A 16,811-nucleotide genomic window follows, 5' to 3' on the forward strand; every position below is an offset into this window, starting at 1 on the left:
AATAATAATAAATACTTTGGCCACCTCATGAGAAGGAAGGACTCCCTGGAGAAGAGCCTAATGCTGGAAGCGATCGAGGGCAAAAGAAGAAGGGGACGACAGAGAATGAGGTGGCTGGATGGAGCCACTGCAACAGTCGGTGCGAGCTTAAATGGGCTCCGAGGAATGGTAGAGGACAGGAAGGCCTGGAGGTTCGTTGTCCATTGGGTCGCGATGGGTCAGACATAAATTTGCATGTAACAACAACAAAGCAGTATTTGACAGAATCTGGCAGTATGTGTGTGGAAGCAGTCAACAGCTGACAACATCTGCTAAAGATATGGAACAGAATGTAGCGCATTTTGTATTTTCATTCCTTTAACAAAATAATAAACTCATCCATACTGAAATTCTAATGTAGAAATTCTGCTTCTTCTCTAATGAGTGTATAGCTTGCTTAGGGCTTCCATTAAGAGTCATAGCTACATGTAATGACTTCTTCTAAGCTTCCTCGTAGAAAGTCATTATTTAAACCTTTACAAAATGTATTGCCCATATAGAGTAGACTTGTATGCCATTTTTACATGTATGTGGGAGCATGCCCCATTGAACTCAATGGTTTGTGTTAGTAAACTTGCATGATTTTCACCAAGTGGAATTTACTGCCTAATCTTATGCTGAATTACTCATATAGTCATAACTATTACTCTTTCGTTTTATGCGTTCTAGCTTTCCTGTTCGCAGCAAAATTATTTTTACGTCATGGGAAGCGTCAATAAGTATTCACTTATTACAAAGAGTTGCGCGCCACACTTCCCAGGATAATAAAATAAATCAAATCCCCGTCCCCTCAATAGTCCATAGAATCAACAGCTTCACCTGTCTGAATTAGTGTGCGTGCGCACGAAACTTTACATCTTGCATAAGATTTTGCTGCTCGTAAAGGTTCCACTGGACTCAAACTTTGTTCAATACACAACACGGGCATAGACTGTGGCTTCTACCGCCCCCAAGGTGCCCTGAGACAGGAAGAGGCCGAGGGCGGAGAGGAACGAAGACGCATGCGCTTTGGCGCCCTTTGCCACCGAACTACATTTCCCGGCCGCCTGCCACGCTGTGCGGGCTCCGGGGGCGACTATTGCGTAAGGGCTGACGGTCCTCTGGCGCGGTGACGAGCAAAGTGTGTGCCCGCCATAGTGATAGCCGCCGCCGCTGCCGCCGGGCCGTGGTGCGTGCGTGCGTGTGCGGGGCCGGGAGGAGGCCGACAGGGCAGCCGCGGCGGGGGCACACCGGGCAGGTATGGCGCGGGCCTGGCAGGTAGAGGGAAGGGAGCGGAGCGGGCCGAGGCCGCGGAGAGGGACAGGCCGAGCCCAGCCCCCCGGCAAGAGAAAGGCTGAGGGGGAAGGGGGGCGGCTGCTCTGGGGCTCGGAGGGGGGCTCCCCGTGTGGCTCTGTGTGAGTCGCAAGACGAGCAGCCCCAGAACAAGACCCGCCTGGCCCCTGGAGCACCTTGCCAGGCATGGGGGGGGGGGGGAGAAGGAGAAGCCTGGGTGGTTCTCTCTTTCCCGGGCGGTGCTGCTCCCGCCCGGAGGTGGCGGCGTCCCGGCTGCGAACAAGGCTTCCCAGTTGGGGGAATCGCTCTTCCCCTCTGCTCGCCGCTGCCGGCACCGGCTGCGCCCCCGATTTTCCCGGAGCCTGAAGGGCCGTCGGAGGGCCCCCACCCGCCTTTCGCCTGCTTATTCGCGCCTTTCTTCGGCGGAGCGCGGGCTTCCTTTCGGCCCTAGCTGTCATCCCCGGGGCAGTCGACCAGCGGGTTTCTGCAAACTCTCCAGGGACGTTTTGCCTGCCCTTGTGTCCATTCTGTTGCACGTTCATTCTGTGTTTACTCTGTTTATTCGAGCCAGAAAGCATCCGCGGGTACTATCAGTACTCGGATTTGCCCCTCGAATGTAAATAAACTGGACGATAAGGTGCCTGTGCCTGTAGAGGTCCTTTTCCTTCCCCCTAAATGGCTGCAGCAAGCTCGTCTTTCCTGGACATTGGGCAAGGCTGCAGTCAAGTCCCTGTCCTAGCATCTTTAGTTTTAGAAAAGAAATGCCTGAGAAATAGTGGTGGTAGTGAAGGGCTGCTGTTTCAATGCATTTGGCACCCTTTATGGCCCCAGTCTCTCCTTTTTTGTTCTGTATTTTGGAAGAAGTTGCATGTTATTAGCAAATGTTCACTATTCTAATAGAGTTAAATGCATATTGTAGAAATTCCTAGGGGAGAGTCAAATTAATACAGAAATCCTCTTCATTGGGTCTTGTTGGGGGGGGGGGAGCATGGCATAATATTAGCGTGGCGTGTAGAAAGTCCCAAGTTCAATCCCCAGCATCTCCAAGTAAAGATCAGGTTGTAAATAATCTGAAAGAATTTGTGCCTGAAAATCCTGGAGAGTTGCTGCCAGTCTGAGTAGACAAAACTGACTTTGATGGACCGGTTTTCCGATTCAGTGTAAGGCAGCTTCATGTGCTCATGAGAGGTCCGGCCACCCAGTGGCAGATAGAGCAGGTAGGTTTTACTTCCAGTATAGTGTTGCCCCTAAATGTGAATTGTGTTAATTTATTTATAACAAGGAAAATAATATAGTTGGTTTTGATCCACAGATGAGATGGGACTGAAGTCATTCATGTTCCTAGTATTCTTAGGATCTGTGGCGAAACTCTCATTCCTTGCGTCCTGAGTTATAGCCCTTTTGCCTGTCCCATGGAAATCAATGGGAACCACTGAAAAGTGTCCCATTCTCAATATGCATTGTCTTCCTTAAAAACCTACCAAGTGTGATGAGTGGAAGTATGTGTGTGTATTAGAAACGTAATTCCTGGGGAGGGGGCTGTCCATGGTGACCCAGGAGAGCTAAATGAGCAGTTCTTGTCTTCGTTGCAACATTACCCTAGTAGAAGCCTTTTTTCACAGGAGTGAATGACAGCCTAGTGTCAGGAGTGGCCTGGTATATTATGTTTTTATTTCACATTTCCACCAAGGAATTCAGGCGAATGTATACAGAGCTTCCTCTTCCTGTTAACCCATAGAGATGCACACATTTGAAGTGCAGGCTGAATCTGAAGTATTCCCATATTGCAACCCATTTTACTTTGTCCATCATTTGATTATGTAGAAAACTTGTATGCTGCCTCTCCAGCCCTTCTCAAGGCAGCTCACAACAACAAAATGAAACAAAATACATGATAAAAACATAATAAAGCATTTCACTTGTTTATGCCTTGTTTTCCAGTAATGCCCAGGGGGCAGCATAGAACTGTGTGGAAGTCTTTGAAAACAAAGCTGACTCCTCTTTACATAGCTCTGCCTTGTCATGAAGCAGTGTGGCACAATGTTTGAAGTGTGCTGGGATGAAATGTTTGGAAGAGATTTTCTCGTTTGTGCTATGAATGTGCTAAAAACTTTAGTCTATCTTTTGTACCTTTGAACCAACTGTAAACTTATTTTTTGTAGTTAAGAAACATATTGAACAGAGCAAGTAAAATAGCATCTAAAGAACCCTGGATTCAAATCTATTTAGGAACTGAATCAAGGCCTCCCTGGTAACACCCTCTGTTAGATCATAGAAGTTTGGGGCCCTTTTTGAACAAAAGTTTACTGACATCAAATATGGGATTTATTGGCTACTTAATTCTGTTAGGTACCGTTTTTTCACAACTTTTTGATAGGTAGGTCATCTTGAGAAACACGTACTTCTTGTTTACCATTTGAAATGGCAGCACCTCATCAATGTGGTTGTATTTCCATCTTCACTTTGCTAAGGCACATAAAAGGGGATTTCCATTCACTGCAGTACTTGTGTGCAGTGAAGGCATAGATACCTCTTGCAATATTAAATGTCCCATTGTTAGGCTTTTTCCCCCCCTGTAACAGTCAACAGCAGCTCATGGGATTTATTTCACTTGATGATACAGTGAACCTTCTGGACTAAGGTGTGTAAGGATTAGAGTAAGTACATTTTATCTGTTAGTACATGATAACTTTGAGCAAAGCATTGTCTTGCTATGGGTTTAACACTTGGCTCCCAGAGGTGAGCTCATCTCTGTGTGCTAGTTTTGTTGTACTGCTGTTGATTTTTCATTATTTGCTTTGGCTTGATTCTGTAAAAGTTGCTCTTTGAAGCTAATCCATACAGTGCTTTTTAAAACACATGTGGAACTATAACTGCAAAAATATAACCAGTTAAAACACTTGACAGAGTGTATGAAGAGATCTTGTTGTCATGAATCTTGCTGCACATGAAAGTTTATCAGAAATGGTTAACAACAGAAATACTCCTGTTCCTAGAAAGCATCTTGGTGATTTTGAGACAAACCAGATGTTCCATGAATGAGCTCTCACGTGTTTCCCCCCTTTTGAAGATTTGTATTGGGACCATGTCATAGGGAGGAAGAATGGCTTAAAACTTCTCTCCTGTGCCACTGCCCAGCCTGAATTCACCCCTTGAGGCAAAATGAGGAAAACAGAGGCTTTTGGGCTTAGTTAATTCCGCTCCCCCCCCCCCCCAGATATTTGTTAACGCTGGGTTATATGTTCTTTTCCCTGGTCTTTCTCATTTATTACACAAATATAGCTGCAACTTCCTTCTTCTCTGCTGCTTAGTATAGTATATGAATGGGAAAAGCTCCAGAAAGTGAAAATTGTCCTTTTGCTTATAGTGTGTCAATGACATAAAAACCTTAGCATTAAATTTGGAAGTGAGAGTCACTGAGAATATTTGTTACATTTAAAAGCTCAGGAAGTGAGAGTCACTGAGAATATTTGTTACATTTAAAAGCTCAGGATTCAGCACACCCAATCATATTTCAAAACAGCTGTGTGGAAACTTAATAGTTTATCAGTATTATTCACCTTGTTGTGTACGAGCTACCAGCTTGCATGTACATGTGGTAGGCCTAGTAAATTTGCACGCAACTTGAGAAAAGAGGAATTGTGCTGAATAGAAATACATTAGATCACTGTTGTTTACTAAATATGAGAAAGGCCAGCAGCAGGAAGTTTGAAAAAGGGAAGGAAGCAGCCCTGAAGGCAGGATTCAGGATTATTTACCCTAGTGAAACTGGAGTATGGCTTTAGACTAAAACAGAAGACACCCCCACATACACATAGACACATCACATATGCATGATCTTGTGGCATCTTAATTTTAGTAGAATAAGTTTTCAAAAAAAAAGATGCCCCCTCATCCGTTATAAGCCTTTGGCATGGTGAATGCATTGGTCTTTAAGGTGCCACATCTTTCTTTGTTGTCTTGACTGCGAGAGACTTCCATGTCTACCATCTGGAATCTGTTAAGATTTCTCTTTCTGGCCTTCTGGTCTGGGCAGGTTTGGGAAAGTGGCCAATTTACTTCATTTGATTGGCCAAGTGGAACACTTCTATTGGAAATGACAGAATTAATTATTTTGGAGCTTCAAACTATTTTCTTCCAACTTGGATGATTAATTGTATGGGATTTACTTCACAACATGACATGGCAGCCCTTGAGATTTTAAAATACTATGGCCTAGCTGCCTGCCCTTTGTAACTCCTCAGGAGAAAGTAGTGGAGAGAAATTTAGGCCAGACTCTGTCTTACTACCCATAAGTTAAAAGAGAAGTCTTTTGTCTAGCCTTTTCAACAGTAGCAACTTTTCAAGGCCAGACATTTGCTGGTTGGATACTTCAGCCACTGGGGAACTGGTTATTATTTGATTTTAATCAGTCCTCTGCTTTGCCTTGTATTAAGGTGCTGTCTGTTGGCAAGAGCTTCGTCACACAGGAGTCAGCAGTAGTAATGCACGTCTACAGTGTAGGATAGTACTTGCTCTGCTGCTTTCTTCAGAATTTTAGTAGATTATCCCTGTCCCCCCTAGTGTGAGCAACATATGATTGCTAGAATTACCCTCTGTTAAGGAGCTGTCCTGCTATTGAGTACCAGGTCATGTCCATTTGATGTTTTTGGATTCATTTATGAATAAATGTAGACTTAATATAGTTTATATATTTTTCATATTTAGGTAAAATTAACAATATTATTTATTTATTTGGTGCCCTGAGCCTCAGGGGAGGATGGTATACAAATGTAATTAATAAAGAATAAATACATTTAATCTAGACCCATGCAGCTCAGGGCAGTTTACAAAGAACATAAATTGCATAATACAATGCAACATAGTTTGATAATTGTGTCATTAATGCAGTATCATCAACATAATTGTAACAACATAGGTTATGTTTATTTACAGTAATGTTATGGCCACACACCCAAACAGTGAGTGTAAAGATGCAAAAACAGTTCAAGCAAATGTGCTACCATTTAAAGGATTAGAAGTAATGATTTGGTGGAGGAAAGGGCCATCAAATTGCATCTGACTTGTGATGACCCTACAGGGTTTTCAAGGCAACAGATGTTTAGAGGTGGCTTTCCTGCCTCTTGGTAGTCTCCTATCCAAGTTCCTTGGTAGTCTCCTATCCAAGTTCCTTGGTAGTCTCCTATCCAAGTAGTAACTAGGGTCAGCCCTGCTTAGCTTCCATGATCTGATGAGATCAGGCTAACCTTGGTCATCCAGGCCAGAACCCCACTATAAGATTTTATGTTTACATATAATCTTCCTCCCCCCACTTAGGATGGACATCAGAGGGGGGTTAGTTTAGGCTTATGTGTTTTTGCCACATCTTGGTTTACTATATTTACTATGTTTATGTTTTTTGTGATTTTATTGTATGGGTTTTTTTGGGGGGGGTTGTCTACTGTAACTTGCCTCGAGCCTCTGGGTAGAGGCAAATAATAATAATAATAATAATAATCATCATCATCATCATCATCATCGTAGTAATCCCACTGCTTCTTTAAAAACTCTTGGGCTTCCATGATCAATACTCATAGTCACAAATTTGGTATGCATTATTTAACTTCAGCAATATTACGATACCAGCTTTTCCAACTTGTTTGTTAGGCTGTTCCAAACATTATCTTAGATGTACCTTGACCAGTATTTAAATCTTTTCTGCTCCTAAATTAGGGTTCAGTTGACAATAATTCTATAGATCCAATCCCATCCATCACTAGGATCTTCTTTGAATATTTTGTGCATCAGTATATAGCAGTGGTTCTCAACTTTGGGGCCGACCGACCCTTTCACAGGGTGAGCAGCTTGGCCGGGGTAGAGCGAGATAGAGCATTCGTTTGTCTGGAGCAGCGGAAAAGAGCGAGATTGGGACAAGAGACAGAGCTGAACTGAGAAACCCCAGAAAAAAACAATTTATATACAATCATGAACAATGGACCTTCATGCCATTGGTCAGTTTCGGTTTAATTTCTGTGAATAAATACTTGCATAATTTTTTGGTTGGGGATCACCACAACATGAGGAACTGTATTAAAGAGTTGCGGCATTAGGAAAGTTGAGAACCACTGGTATATAGTGTTACTTGCACGTAGATGTTAGATTTTTGATGAATCCCAGGTTGGAAAGCGAGAAGGTATGAAGATCATCTAGTCCATCCAGTTTTAAATTTTAACCCAGGGCTAGACAAATCTTCAATTCCATGTTGCCATGGTGCCTAGAAATTTCATAATAGCACCTAGTATTTTCAGCAGTATTTTAGGGTCCTTCAGCATTTGTTAGTGCAAGAACAATATTATCATTTAATACTAGAATATTTTGTTGCATGACATATTATACAAGACATTCTTATAATTGCTTATTTATACGTACACATAATATTACACCTTTCACTGATGGTGGTTAAAATAATTTCGTAATTATTACTGGCTCTAAGATTCAATTAAATTGAGTTTTTGATATGGAACACATCTTCTGGTATGCTCAGTGAAACGGAAGTACTTGTGGACATAACATCCATAAGTCCCAACCCCTGAGTGCGCCAGAAGATGGAGGCTTGCCCAACCATGGCAGTGCCACCAACAGAGATTGGGACAGCTGCAGCAGCACATGAAATCTTAGAAGTAGAGATGCTTCTGTTTGTTCAAATAGGATCTGCTGAATTGTAATGCTGAGATCATACATCTACTTACCTGGAAGTAACTGCCGTTAATGGGATTTACTTCTGAGTAGACATGCATAGAAACAGTGTGTGTGGTATCATAGGTTTTAACAGTTGGGAAAATGGTAGGAGAAAGTTGAAAAGTATCTACTACAATAGTCATGGATTTGAAGAAAGGGTTTATTATCTGGACTCAGAAATGATGCCTATATCTCAGCATATATAGTAATTGAAGAAGTTATATAGTAATTGAAGAAGAATTTTCAGTGAGAGAGCTCAGACATACTATGTGACAAAGAACTTGCAGTACATGACAAGCTTTTACTGCCCATTTCCACACGTTTGGCCTCTAATAAGGGAACAGGACTCTTTTCTCCAAGCCTGTTTGCAACGATGGTCTTCATTAGATACAGGTTGTAGTCTTGAGCATATTTAATTTGGAACAGTGTGTTCTGTTAAAGTAAGTGGAAGGAGGTTGCTATTCATGCCAGTCTATCCTGAATTTCATTCTTGCAAGTCGTGCTGTTGTAATGCAAACTTCTTTTATTGGAACCATCGGAAGATTCCATAAAGCTTCTGCCTCTGAGTATCATTGATTGTAGAAAGTGGAATGGTTGCATGACTTTAAAGAAACATTGCCATTCTTTCATTGTATTGTATCTTCAGCATTTCTTCGTGTGTGTGAATTTTTTCCACATACATTGGTTTGTTCCATTTGATGATGAAGAAGGTTGAGATGGATCTAACCATCTTACTATAAGGGCAATAAGCTTGCTAGGTGCCCAGTTTAAAAATGGCTCATATTCTGTTCTTTTGAAAATTGTTTTTTCCAGTATCTCATTTTAAGAGTGTTGTTTCTTTGGTAATTAAGGCAAAAGCAACAATACTATCTTCACCAACATTATGATCTTTACTTTTGTATCTAGGAGTTTTGCAGTGATGTGAACAGCTGCAATATGTTAAAGCATTTCACTTACAGTTGTAGAAGGGAAAATATTGTATAAGGCTCTCCCCCTCTCAGTTTCTCCCAAACTTTCCCAGTTTTTTTTACTCTGACAAATTCCTTGGGAGAGTCCTCCTCCCTTTATTTTTAATCTCCCCATATCCTTCACCCATCTAAAAGTATCTACTTACTAGTCATTTCGGCATTCCAGAGGTCTTTATTGACATGCAGAAATGCATTATTTTTGTCCTTGCTTCCCTGTTGTGAGTTGAGAGATTCCAAATGTTATTACTGACATAATACTTCATTAATGAGAGTTGTTATGGTGGTGTGGTTAGGGCAGGGATTCTCAGCCAGGGGTCCATTGACCCCCAGGGGTCCATGGGAACTTTGCAGGGGATCCACAGCCTTTCACCTCCTGCCTAGATGGACTCAGCTGCAAGCTCGGGAACCAGCCATTGCTGCCCCACGAGCATGATACATTCTCTTGTGGTTTCTGCACCTGGGAGTGTGTGGAGCTGCATGTACAGTTCTTGATTTAGGTAGGACAAATCAAATGCATCACTATAGGATGGGCAAGATGTGTCTTGGCAGTAGTACATGTGAAAAAGATCTGGGGGTCTTAGTAGACCAGACATTGAACATGTGTCAGCAGTGTGACTTGGTGGCTAAAAAGGCAGATGGGATTTGGGGCTGTATTAAAATAAATATAGTGTCCAGATCATGTGAGGTGATTTTACCACTTTACTCCACTCTGGTTCAGCCTCACTTGGAGTACTGTGTTCAGTTTTGTGCACCACAAGTGAAGAAAGATGTAGAGAAACTGGAGCGTGTCCAGAAGAGGGCTATGAAGATGGTGAGGGGTTTGAAGACCAAATCATATGAGGAAAGGTTGAGGAACATTGGTCTGTTTGGCCTAGAGAGCAAACAACTAAGAGGTGATATGATAGCCATCTTCAAATACTTGAAGGGCTGTCATATAGAACAGTGGCCCCCAACCTTTTTATCACCAGGGACCAGTCAACGCTTAACAATTTTACTGAGGCCCGGGGGGGGTACTATTTTGCTGAGGGACGTTGACGCCTGAGCCCCTGCTCCACTTGCTTACCCACTGGCGCCCCTGACTTCCCACTACCTGCTGGGGGGGGGCACTGCCAGCAGCAGCTGCTCAGTGCCACGCTGAGGGAGAGCCCCAGCCATGGCGGCCGCTGGAGAGCACCAAAGGTGAGCCGGTAGCAGAGTGGCAGGGCAGCCCCCGAGGCAGCAGCTGGGTAGGAGGATGAGGAAGAGCTGCAGCCTGATACCAATTGATCTACGGGCCGGGACCGGTCTCCGAACCAGGGTTGGGGACCGGGACCAGTCTCTGGACTGGGGGTTGGGGACCACTGATATAGAAGATGGAGCAGAGTTGTTTTCTGTTGCCCCAGAGGGCCAGACCAGAACCAATGGGTTGAAATTAATTGAAAAAAAATTTCAGCTAAACATCCAGATGAAGTTTCTGACAGTTACAGTAGTTCCTCAATTGAACAGGCTTCTTCTAGTCCTTCCCTTCTGTTTTAACTTTACAACAGGTTAGGCTGATACAAAACAACTTGCTTAATGCCTCAGTAAGGATTGGAGTTCACATCTCTGAAATCCTAATACAATATTTTCACCATTGCATCACACTGACTGTCTCACTGGCTGTCTGTTTTATTGAATGACTTTATATTATTGAATAACTTTCATGTTTGTCTTTGCATGTCTCCTTTCTCTTTAGGGTGAGTCATGACTTCAAATTCTGGGTATCTGGATTCCAAAGCTGAGCTTACTGCTTTGCTAGAGCAGTGGGAGAAAGAACATGGCAGTGGACAGGACATGGTCCCCATACTTACTCGGTAACTATGATTCTGTTTTATTTGAAATAAGTATTCTTCGTCTACTAAACTTGGTGGTATGCTCTGTATAACTTGAATTTTAAAAATTTGGGGCAGGCTTCCTCAACCAGGGATGAAGCCCTGGAATTTCTTCATGGCCTTGAAAGGGTTTCCAGGATGGGTGGGAGTTAATATTTTATGTATTTTTAAAATGTGTTTATTGGGTGATGTGACCATATGTAGTCTTTTCAACCCCCCCCCCCCCATGGCCATTGATGAGCCTGGAAGGGGTAGCAAGGGAAGGGGCTCTAAGTGGGTATGTACACTTTTATACTTTTCAACCATATTCTGCACAATTGCGCCATTTCTGGGGTTTCTTGAAGACTGAAGAATTTTTCAGGGGTTTCTCAACGGTTGAAAAAAGTTGAGTAAAGCTGGTTTGGGGAAATTAGAAGAGCTAAGATAATTTTAAAAAAATGGATGGGAAGGGTGGAGCCAAGAGAGTGTTATTATCAGTCCTAATAATAATAATTATTAATAATAATAAAGTATAATAGTTGTAAGATATTTTCTTTAATAGCTGCCCCTTGAGAGACCAGCTCTTTCCAGCTGACACTTGTATCTCTCTGTTGGTAGCTATATGACAGGGACAGCCTCTGTTCTTGGTAGAAGACTGCATGGTTCTTAGCAGCATAGATGTTGTTTTAGCAGAGTACAGTGCTTCAGTCTCTTATTGCTGTCCCTTGCTGAATCATTCTAGTGTATCTTGGTCCTCTGCTGTACAATTGGAATGGGTTTGGAATCATTTATGGAAGAGCTTCTTGGAAGGGGGATATCAAGGGGTTCATTGTTTTTTCTCTGCGTCTAGAATGTCAGAATTGATTGAGAAAGAGACGGAAGAGTACCGCAAGGGAGATCCAGATCCGTTTGATGACAGGCATCCAGGTAAGTTGTCATAAGAGTGAATGCCAATGTGGTGTGAGCTACTTCTTAATAGTATTTTTTTTAAATCTGAAAAACTGCACAAATCTTATCTGCTATTACTATATTTTAGGCTTGTATCTGATCTTTGACTCATGGTGTAAGTGGATTTACAAATACTTTCACTGCATGCTTTTTAAGAATACATTTAGAATGAAAATTGTGAATAAAGTATTTTAAAATTTATTTAATTATTTGGACTGATTAACTGGGAGAGTGACAAAAACCTTCCTGCTCAGAGCATTCAGTTCTAATGGAACTCTTCTTAAGGCATTTACAAAAAAATTGAAGCAACAGTATATAAGCAGATTACAAAGAAAATGAAGCTGGAGTTAATTTTATAATAAGAAGTGTACAACAAAGAATTGGGCTACAGTTCCAGAGCTATTTCTGTCAGCTCATAAGCTTTGAGCCACCAGAACTGACTGATATATTCATACTGAAAATCAGAGATTGTTCAGTGAAAATAAGGAATTCTTTTTGCTGGCAATATGAATACAGTTCAAGGCCTGATATGTCAATGATGCGGGACTATACAGTAGTGGACTTCTTTTCCACTGATGTTACCATGCAGGTTAAATTGGTGGCACAGTCAGGACATGCTGCATCTGAATTTATGGAAGGGCTGGGCAGCATTAGTCGCCAGAAAAAATGTACTTTTACAAAATTTGATATCTCCGCATCCATTTATTGATGTTTGAACATGAGATCTTTCTCACTTGATGATCTAAATATTCACTATGCTTTTTTTTAAAAGAACAATTAGAACGGTATTTGCTTAGCCATTTGAAATTAAGGATTTTTATTGACTGGATTCTTGAAACTTTTTAATGCCAGACTATAAAAAATGGAAAGAACGAAAACTGTCTAATTCCATAATCATATTTTTATCTCTTGATGTCTCTGTGACATGTCATGACACGACTCTACCCTCTTTTTTGTGATCAACATTTCCATCTATGAATTACGACAATCATACATACACCCATTTGGATGGTTTGCAACAGTCATACATACACACATTTTGGTGGTTGTTATATTTGAGCTTGTATACTGTTTGTACAGCATAGAAAATGTCTTATAACACCACATTAAAAATAATGTTAGAAATAGCCTTTCATTGTTATCAGAAACACTGAAATGATGATATGCTTCAATTAGCCATTCTGTATTGGATATTATTTTATGCTTGACTTTCTTTGGATTACTGTTGCTTATTTTGTTCTAATTATTACATGTGAGTATCTAATGTTCTTAACATTCTTTCGTAGGTCGAGCAGATCCAGACTGCATGCTTGGCCATTTGCTGAGAATACTGTTCAAAAATGATGATTTCATGAATGCAGTAGGTTTAATGTTTATCCATTGATTTGTAGCGGGCAGTTCGTCGCCAATCATTTTATATTCTAATAGTGAAGTCTGGATATCTTTAGAGATGTGAACAGGCAAGACAGATCTATCTATGAATCAGAAAAGTGCCCTTGATTTGCATAAAAATGTGAAATCTAAAAAAAAATACACTGGACAGCTTTTTTAAAAATCTGGAAATTAGGGAAAAAGCACTCGTAGCTTTAAGTAGCATATTCTCTCAGTGGCTGTTGCTAGGCAGTCACAGCATTCCATGCGTAACTCTGTTGGTAGAAGGCAGGAGGAGCGGGGGGGGGGGGGGCTTTCCAGCCTTTTTTGGGCCTTTGAGGGAGGGCTTGTTGGGCCCAGACCTGGAGATTTTGTGATGAAGTCTGAAGAGTGCAGGGCTTGGGGAGGGAAGAGGCCTCAGCATTGTATAATGCCTCAGAAGCCATCCTCCAAAGCAGCCATTTTCTCCCGGGGGACAGATTTGTTGTCTGCAGTGCAGTTGTAATTCTGGAGGATCTCCAGTTCCCACCTGAACACTGGCAGTCCTACGCCTGAGAGCATCCTCTCTGTGACTTGATATCACCTGACTTGCATTATTCAGTTAGACCTAGCTTCTTGCTTCTGTTCAACAGTGTCCACTCTATGAAAGCCAGTGTGATGTAGCACAGCTTCAGATTAGGGTCTGTAAGACCAAGGTTCAGATCCCCATCTTGGTGATTTTGACCAGCCACATACTTTCAGCCTAATCTACCTCACAGGTTTGTTGTATTGTGATGATAAAAAGGGAAAAGAGAATAATGTAATCTGCTTTGGTCCCCATTGTGGAGAATGTGTGTGTATAGCTGAAGACGGGATACAGATAAAGGTAGATGGGTGAATGGCTGAGGAGAGAACATGGCAGGGAGAGGATATAGGGATTGCCAAGAAGAGAGAAAGAATTGAGAAAATTCCTAGAAATTTGGGCTGGGGGTGCTGAGGAGGGGGATTATGGAGATCAGTTCCTATGGACAAAACAGCTGCTTTGAAGGGTTAGCACCATGGCATTGTATCCCACTGAAACTTCTGTCCTCCCTAGGCTTCATCCCCAAATCTCCAGGGGTTTCCTGACCTTGATCTGACAGCCCTACTGAGAACTGATCTCTGTATTTGGGAGATGTGTTGTGATTCCAGGAGTGGGAAGATGAGAGAGACTGTGGAGGCTTTCAGAAAAAGAAAAGAGGAACTAGTGTGAGAGGGGGGAAGTGAGATGCCTCTCCCAAGTTCTTGCAAGTCCCTACTTGTCCTCTCTATTACCAAGGATTTATAGGAGTGCAGGTGTACCATGTTGGCTTAATTAATATGGTAAATTATTATTTAGCAAAGTTTTACTTTGCTGGAAATGAAACACAAACATACAGTGCAGTCCTAAGCAGAGTTGTACTCTTCTAAGCCCATGGGCTTCAGTGGAGTTGGAAGCCTCCTACCTCTGCAAGGATTTGCTGTAATTATAGACATGATATTTAGTGCTTCTGTTAATGGTGTGAAGTTATGGAAGCGATTTTCCCAGCAGCCCCCAACCTAGTACTTAAAGTTGCTGCTGAGGGTTGGGGGACAATCCACAAAAATATACCATGCTCTGTGTGGGCTTCGTGGCAAGAAGTGGTACTCACCAGAATCTGCCTTCTGTCATTCTTTTTGCCCATTGAGTCCCTCTCCTCACTTAAATCTCTCTTTTGGGCTTGCCTTCAGCGCTGCATGGTATACAGATCAGGATAGTCCCTTGTACTCAGCAAGTGAAGATGGTAGAAACCACTTCCTTGAATTTGTTCTGTTCATGGCTTCAGTCCATATTACTTTCGTCTCAATTATTTTCACTTCTGAAAGTCCTACAAGCCTTAGGGTAACAATAAAGTTAGGGAATTCCTGTTTTTTTTAACATTTTGTTAAGGAATTATTCAAGCAACAAAATTATCAGTAAATGACACAGTAAATTGTTTAAAGTATCGTAGGATATCAGACTGCAATCTTGATTTACTTTTTGGTAGGGTACACTTTTAAATATAAAGGAGGACTGGTTTAATCCTATCCTTGATATTTTCTCAGCTGGTGAATGCTTATGTGATGACAAGCAGAGAGCCACCCTTGAACACTGCTGCCTGCCGACTTCTTTTAGACATCATGCCTGGGCTGGAGACTGCTGTTGTCTTTCAGGAAAAGGTATTGTATATAAGAAGATACATAAATGCCATCAAGTTGAACAATTCCACAGTCTTCTCTTCTTGCTGTTTTATTTGTGTGTGTGAGAGAAACATGGTAGTTTTTAAAATTTTTAAAAGGCTTGCTTACTTGCTTTTTCTTAAAAACCATTACCTGCCAGGTAGTTGAAGTGTATTGAGTATGAAACAGTGGGTGAGGAAGCCCGAAGTCTGCGTTTAAAAACAAAACCAGTTCTTTTAACACTGCAGAAAAGAAAAACTACAAAAGGCATGTGGGAGATGTTTAAAAGAGAATTAAACATTGATGCAACTTTCAGAAGAACACCCGTCAGAAGTAATTATGGCCATAGTTATATGAGAGATTTTCACTGGGCTAGACTTGTGCTTAGGAATGTTCTTTGAGTCACAGGCTCTTTCTCACCATTTGTTCACTGGGGATCAGTTTCTGGTTGCCAGTGGTGACCACCAGAGGCAATTCTGTGTTATAAATTAAATTGTTTTGTAAAATGTAGGAAGCCTGTTTTATCCATAGGTTCCAAGATTGTAGCTTCTTCTGCTCTCTTGGTGTTCATATGTTGGTTTAGATAGCGTTACAGCAGATATCCAAGATTCGAAAAAGAGACATGTACATGTCAGGGAGAACCTGTGCACTGCTAGAGCATTATTTGATGCATTTACTTTTGCAGGTACCATTGCTGAAGAAGCAGGTGGTGGTTTGGTGTATAAAAGGTCTTTTCATTGACCAGTGGGAGCTGCTATAGCAAAAAAAAAAAAAAACCTCCAAGAACTTTACGTCCATGGATAGAATTCTCTTGTATGTTTGTATCACACAAGGACCATTGGATTAATAATACATCCGGGAAGTGATAAACAGTGTAAAGAAAAACAAAAAGTATGCTTGAGGACCCAGTCAGAGTTCCTGTGTAAAGTGTCCATGACAAGCAGTATTAACTCTTCCTGGAAAATGCTTCAAGGACTCCTAGACTTCTCATTACTTTTCTTTCTCAGCTTTAGGTATAGAACAGATGGTGACCTTACAGGCTATGGTGAGATAATTGAAAATGTTAATACCTGTCTGGGTTTTTTGTTTTGTTTTTGGGTTCCTGTAGGAAGGCATTGTTGAGAATCTTTTCAAGTGGGCACGAGAGGCTGATCAGCCTTTGCGAACATATGCAACTGGATTGCTGGGCGGTGCCATGGAGAGCCAAGATATCGCAGCCAACTACAGAGATGAGAATTCTCAGCTGGTAATAACTATGTGGATAGCATTTGTCCCTCGCACAGTTACTATTTTCTGCCTGATAAAATGTTGAAACATTGCATATTTAATGCCTGGTTCTCATTTGGTCTTTTGGATGCCTCAGACTACTTCAATGATAGCTAGAAATATGCTCAGTGTGGTTCATTTCAAAGGAACTCAAAATCTGTAGTGAATTGGGTGGCTTCTTGATGGGGAAGTGAAGCATACTTGT

The 16,811-nt window shown here is 41.7% G+C and overlaps 1 protein-coding gene across 3 annotated transcripts in view; it reads left to right on the top strand.

The window, feature by feature from the left end:
* The first annotated feature begins 1,084 nt into the window (after positions 1–1,084).
* DCAF1 (DDB1 and CUL4 associated factor 1) overlaps positions 1,085–16,811 on the top strand; it is a 55,842-nt gene continuing 40,115 nt past the window's right edge. Inside the window, exons 1-6 of one of the 3 annotated variants that reach the window (XM_077325920.1) lie at positions 1,085–1,276; positions 10,711–10,828; positions 11,676–11,752; positions 13,060–13,133; positions 15,227–15,340; positions 16,449–16,586. In XM_077325920.1, coding sequence (XP_077182035.1) covers positions 10,719–10,828; positions 11,676–11,752; positions 13,060–13,133; positions 15,227–15,340; positions 16,449–16,586 — 513 coding nt within the window. In that variant the 5' untranslated portion in view covers positions 1,085–1,276; positions 10,711–10,718. The remainder of the gene's footprint in view (positions 1,277–10,710; positions 10,829–11,675; positions 11,753–13,059; positions 13,134–15,226; positions 15,341–16,448; positions 16,587–16,811) is intronic. The other 2 variants (XM_077325918.1, XM_077325919.1) reach the window with 2 other exon arrangements.

Source organism: Paroedura picta, chromosome 3 (genome assembly GCF_049243985.1).
Source record: "Paroedura picta isolate Pp20150507F chromosome 3, Ppicta_v3.0, whole genome shotgun sequence".
Classification (NCBI taxonomy): domain Eukaryota; kingdom Metazoa; phylum Chordata; class Lepidosauria; order Squamata; family Gekkonidae; genus Paroedura; species Paroedura picta.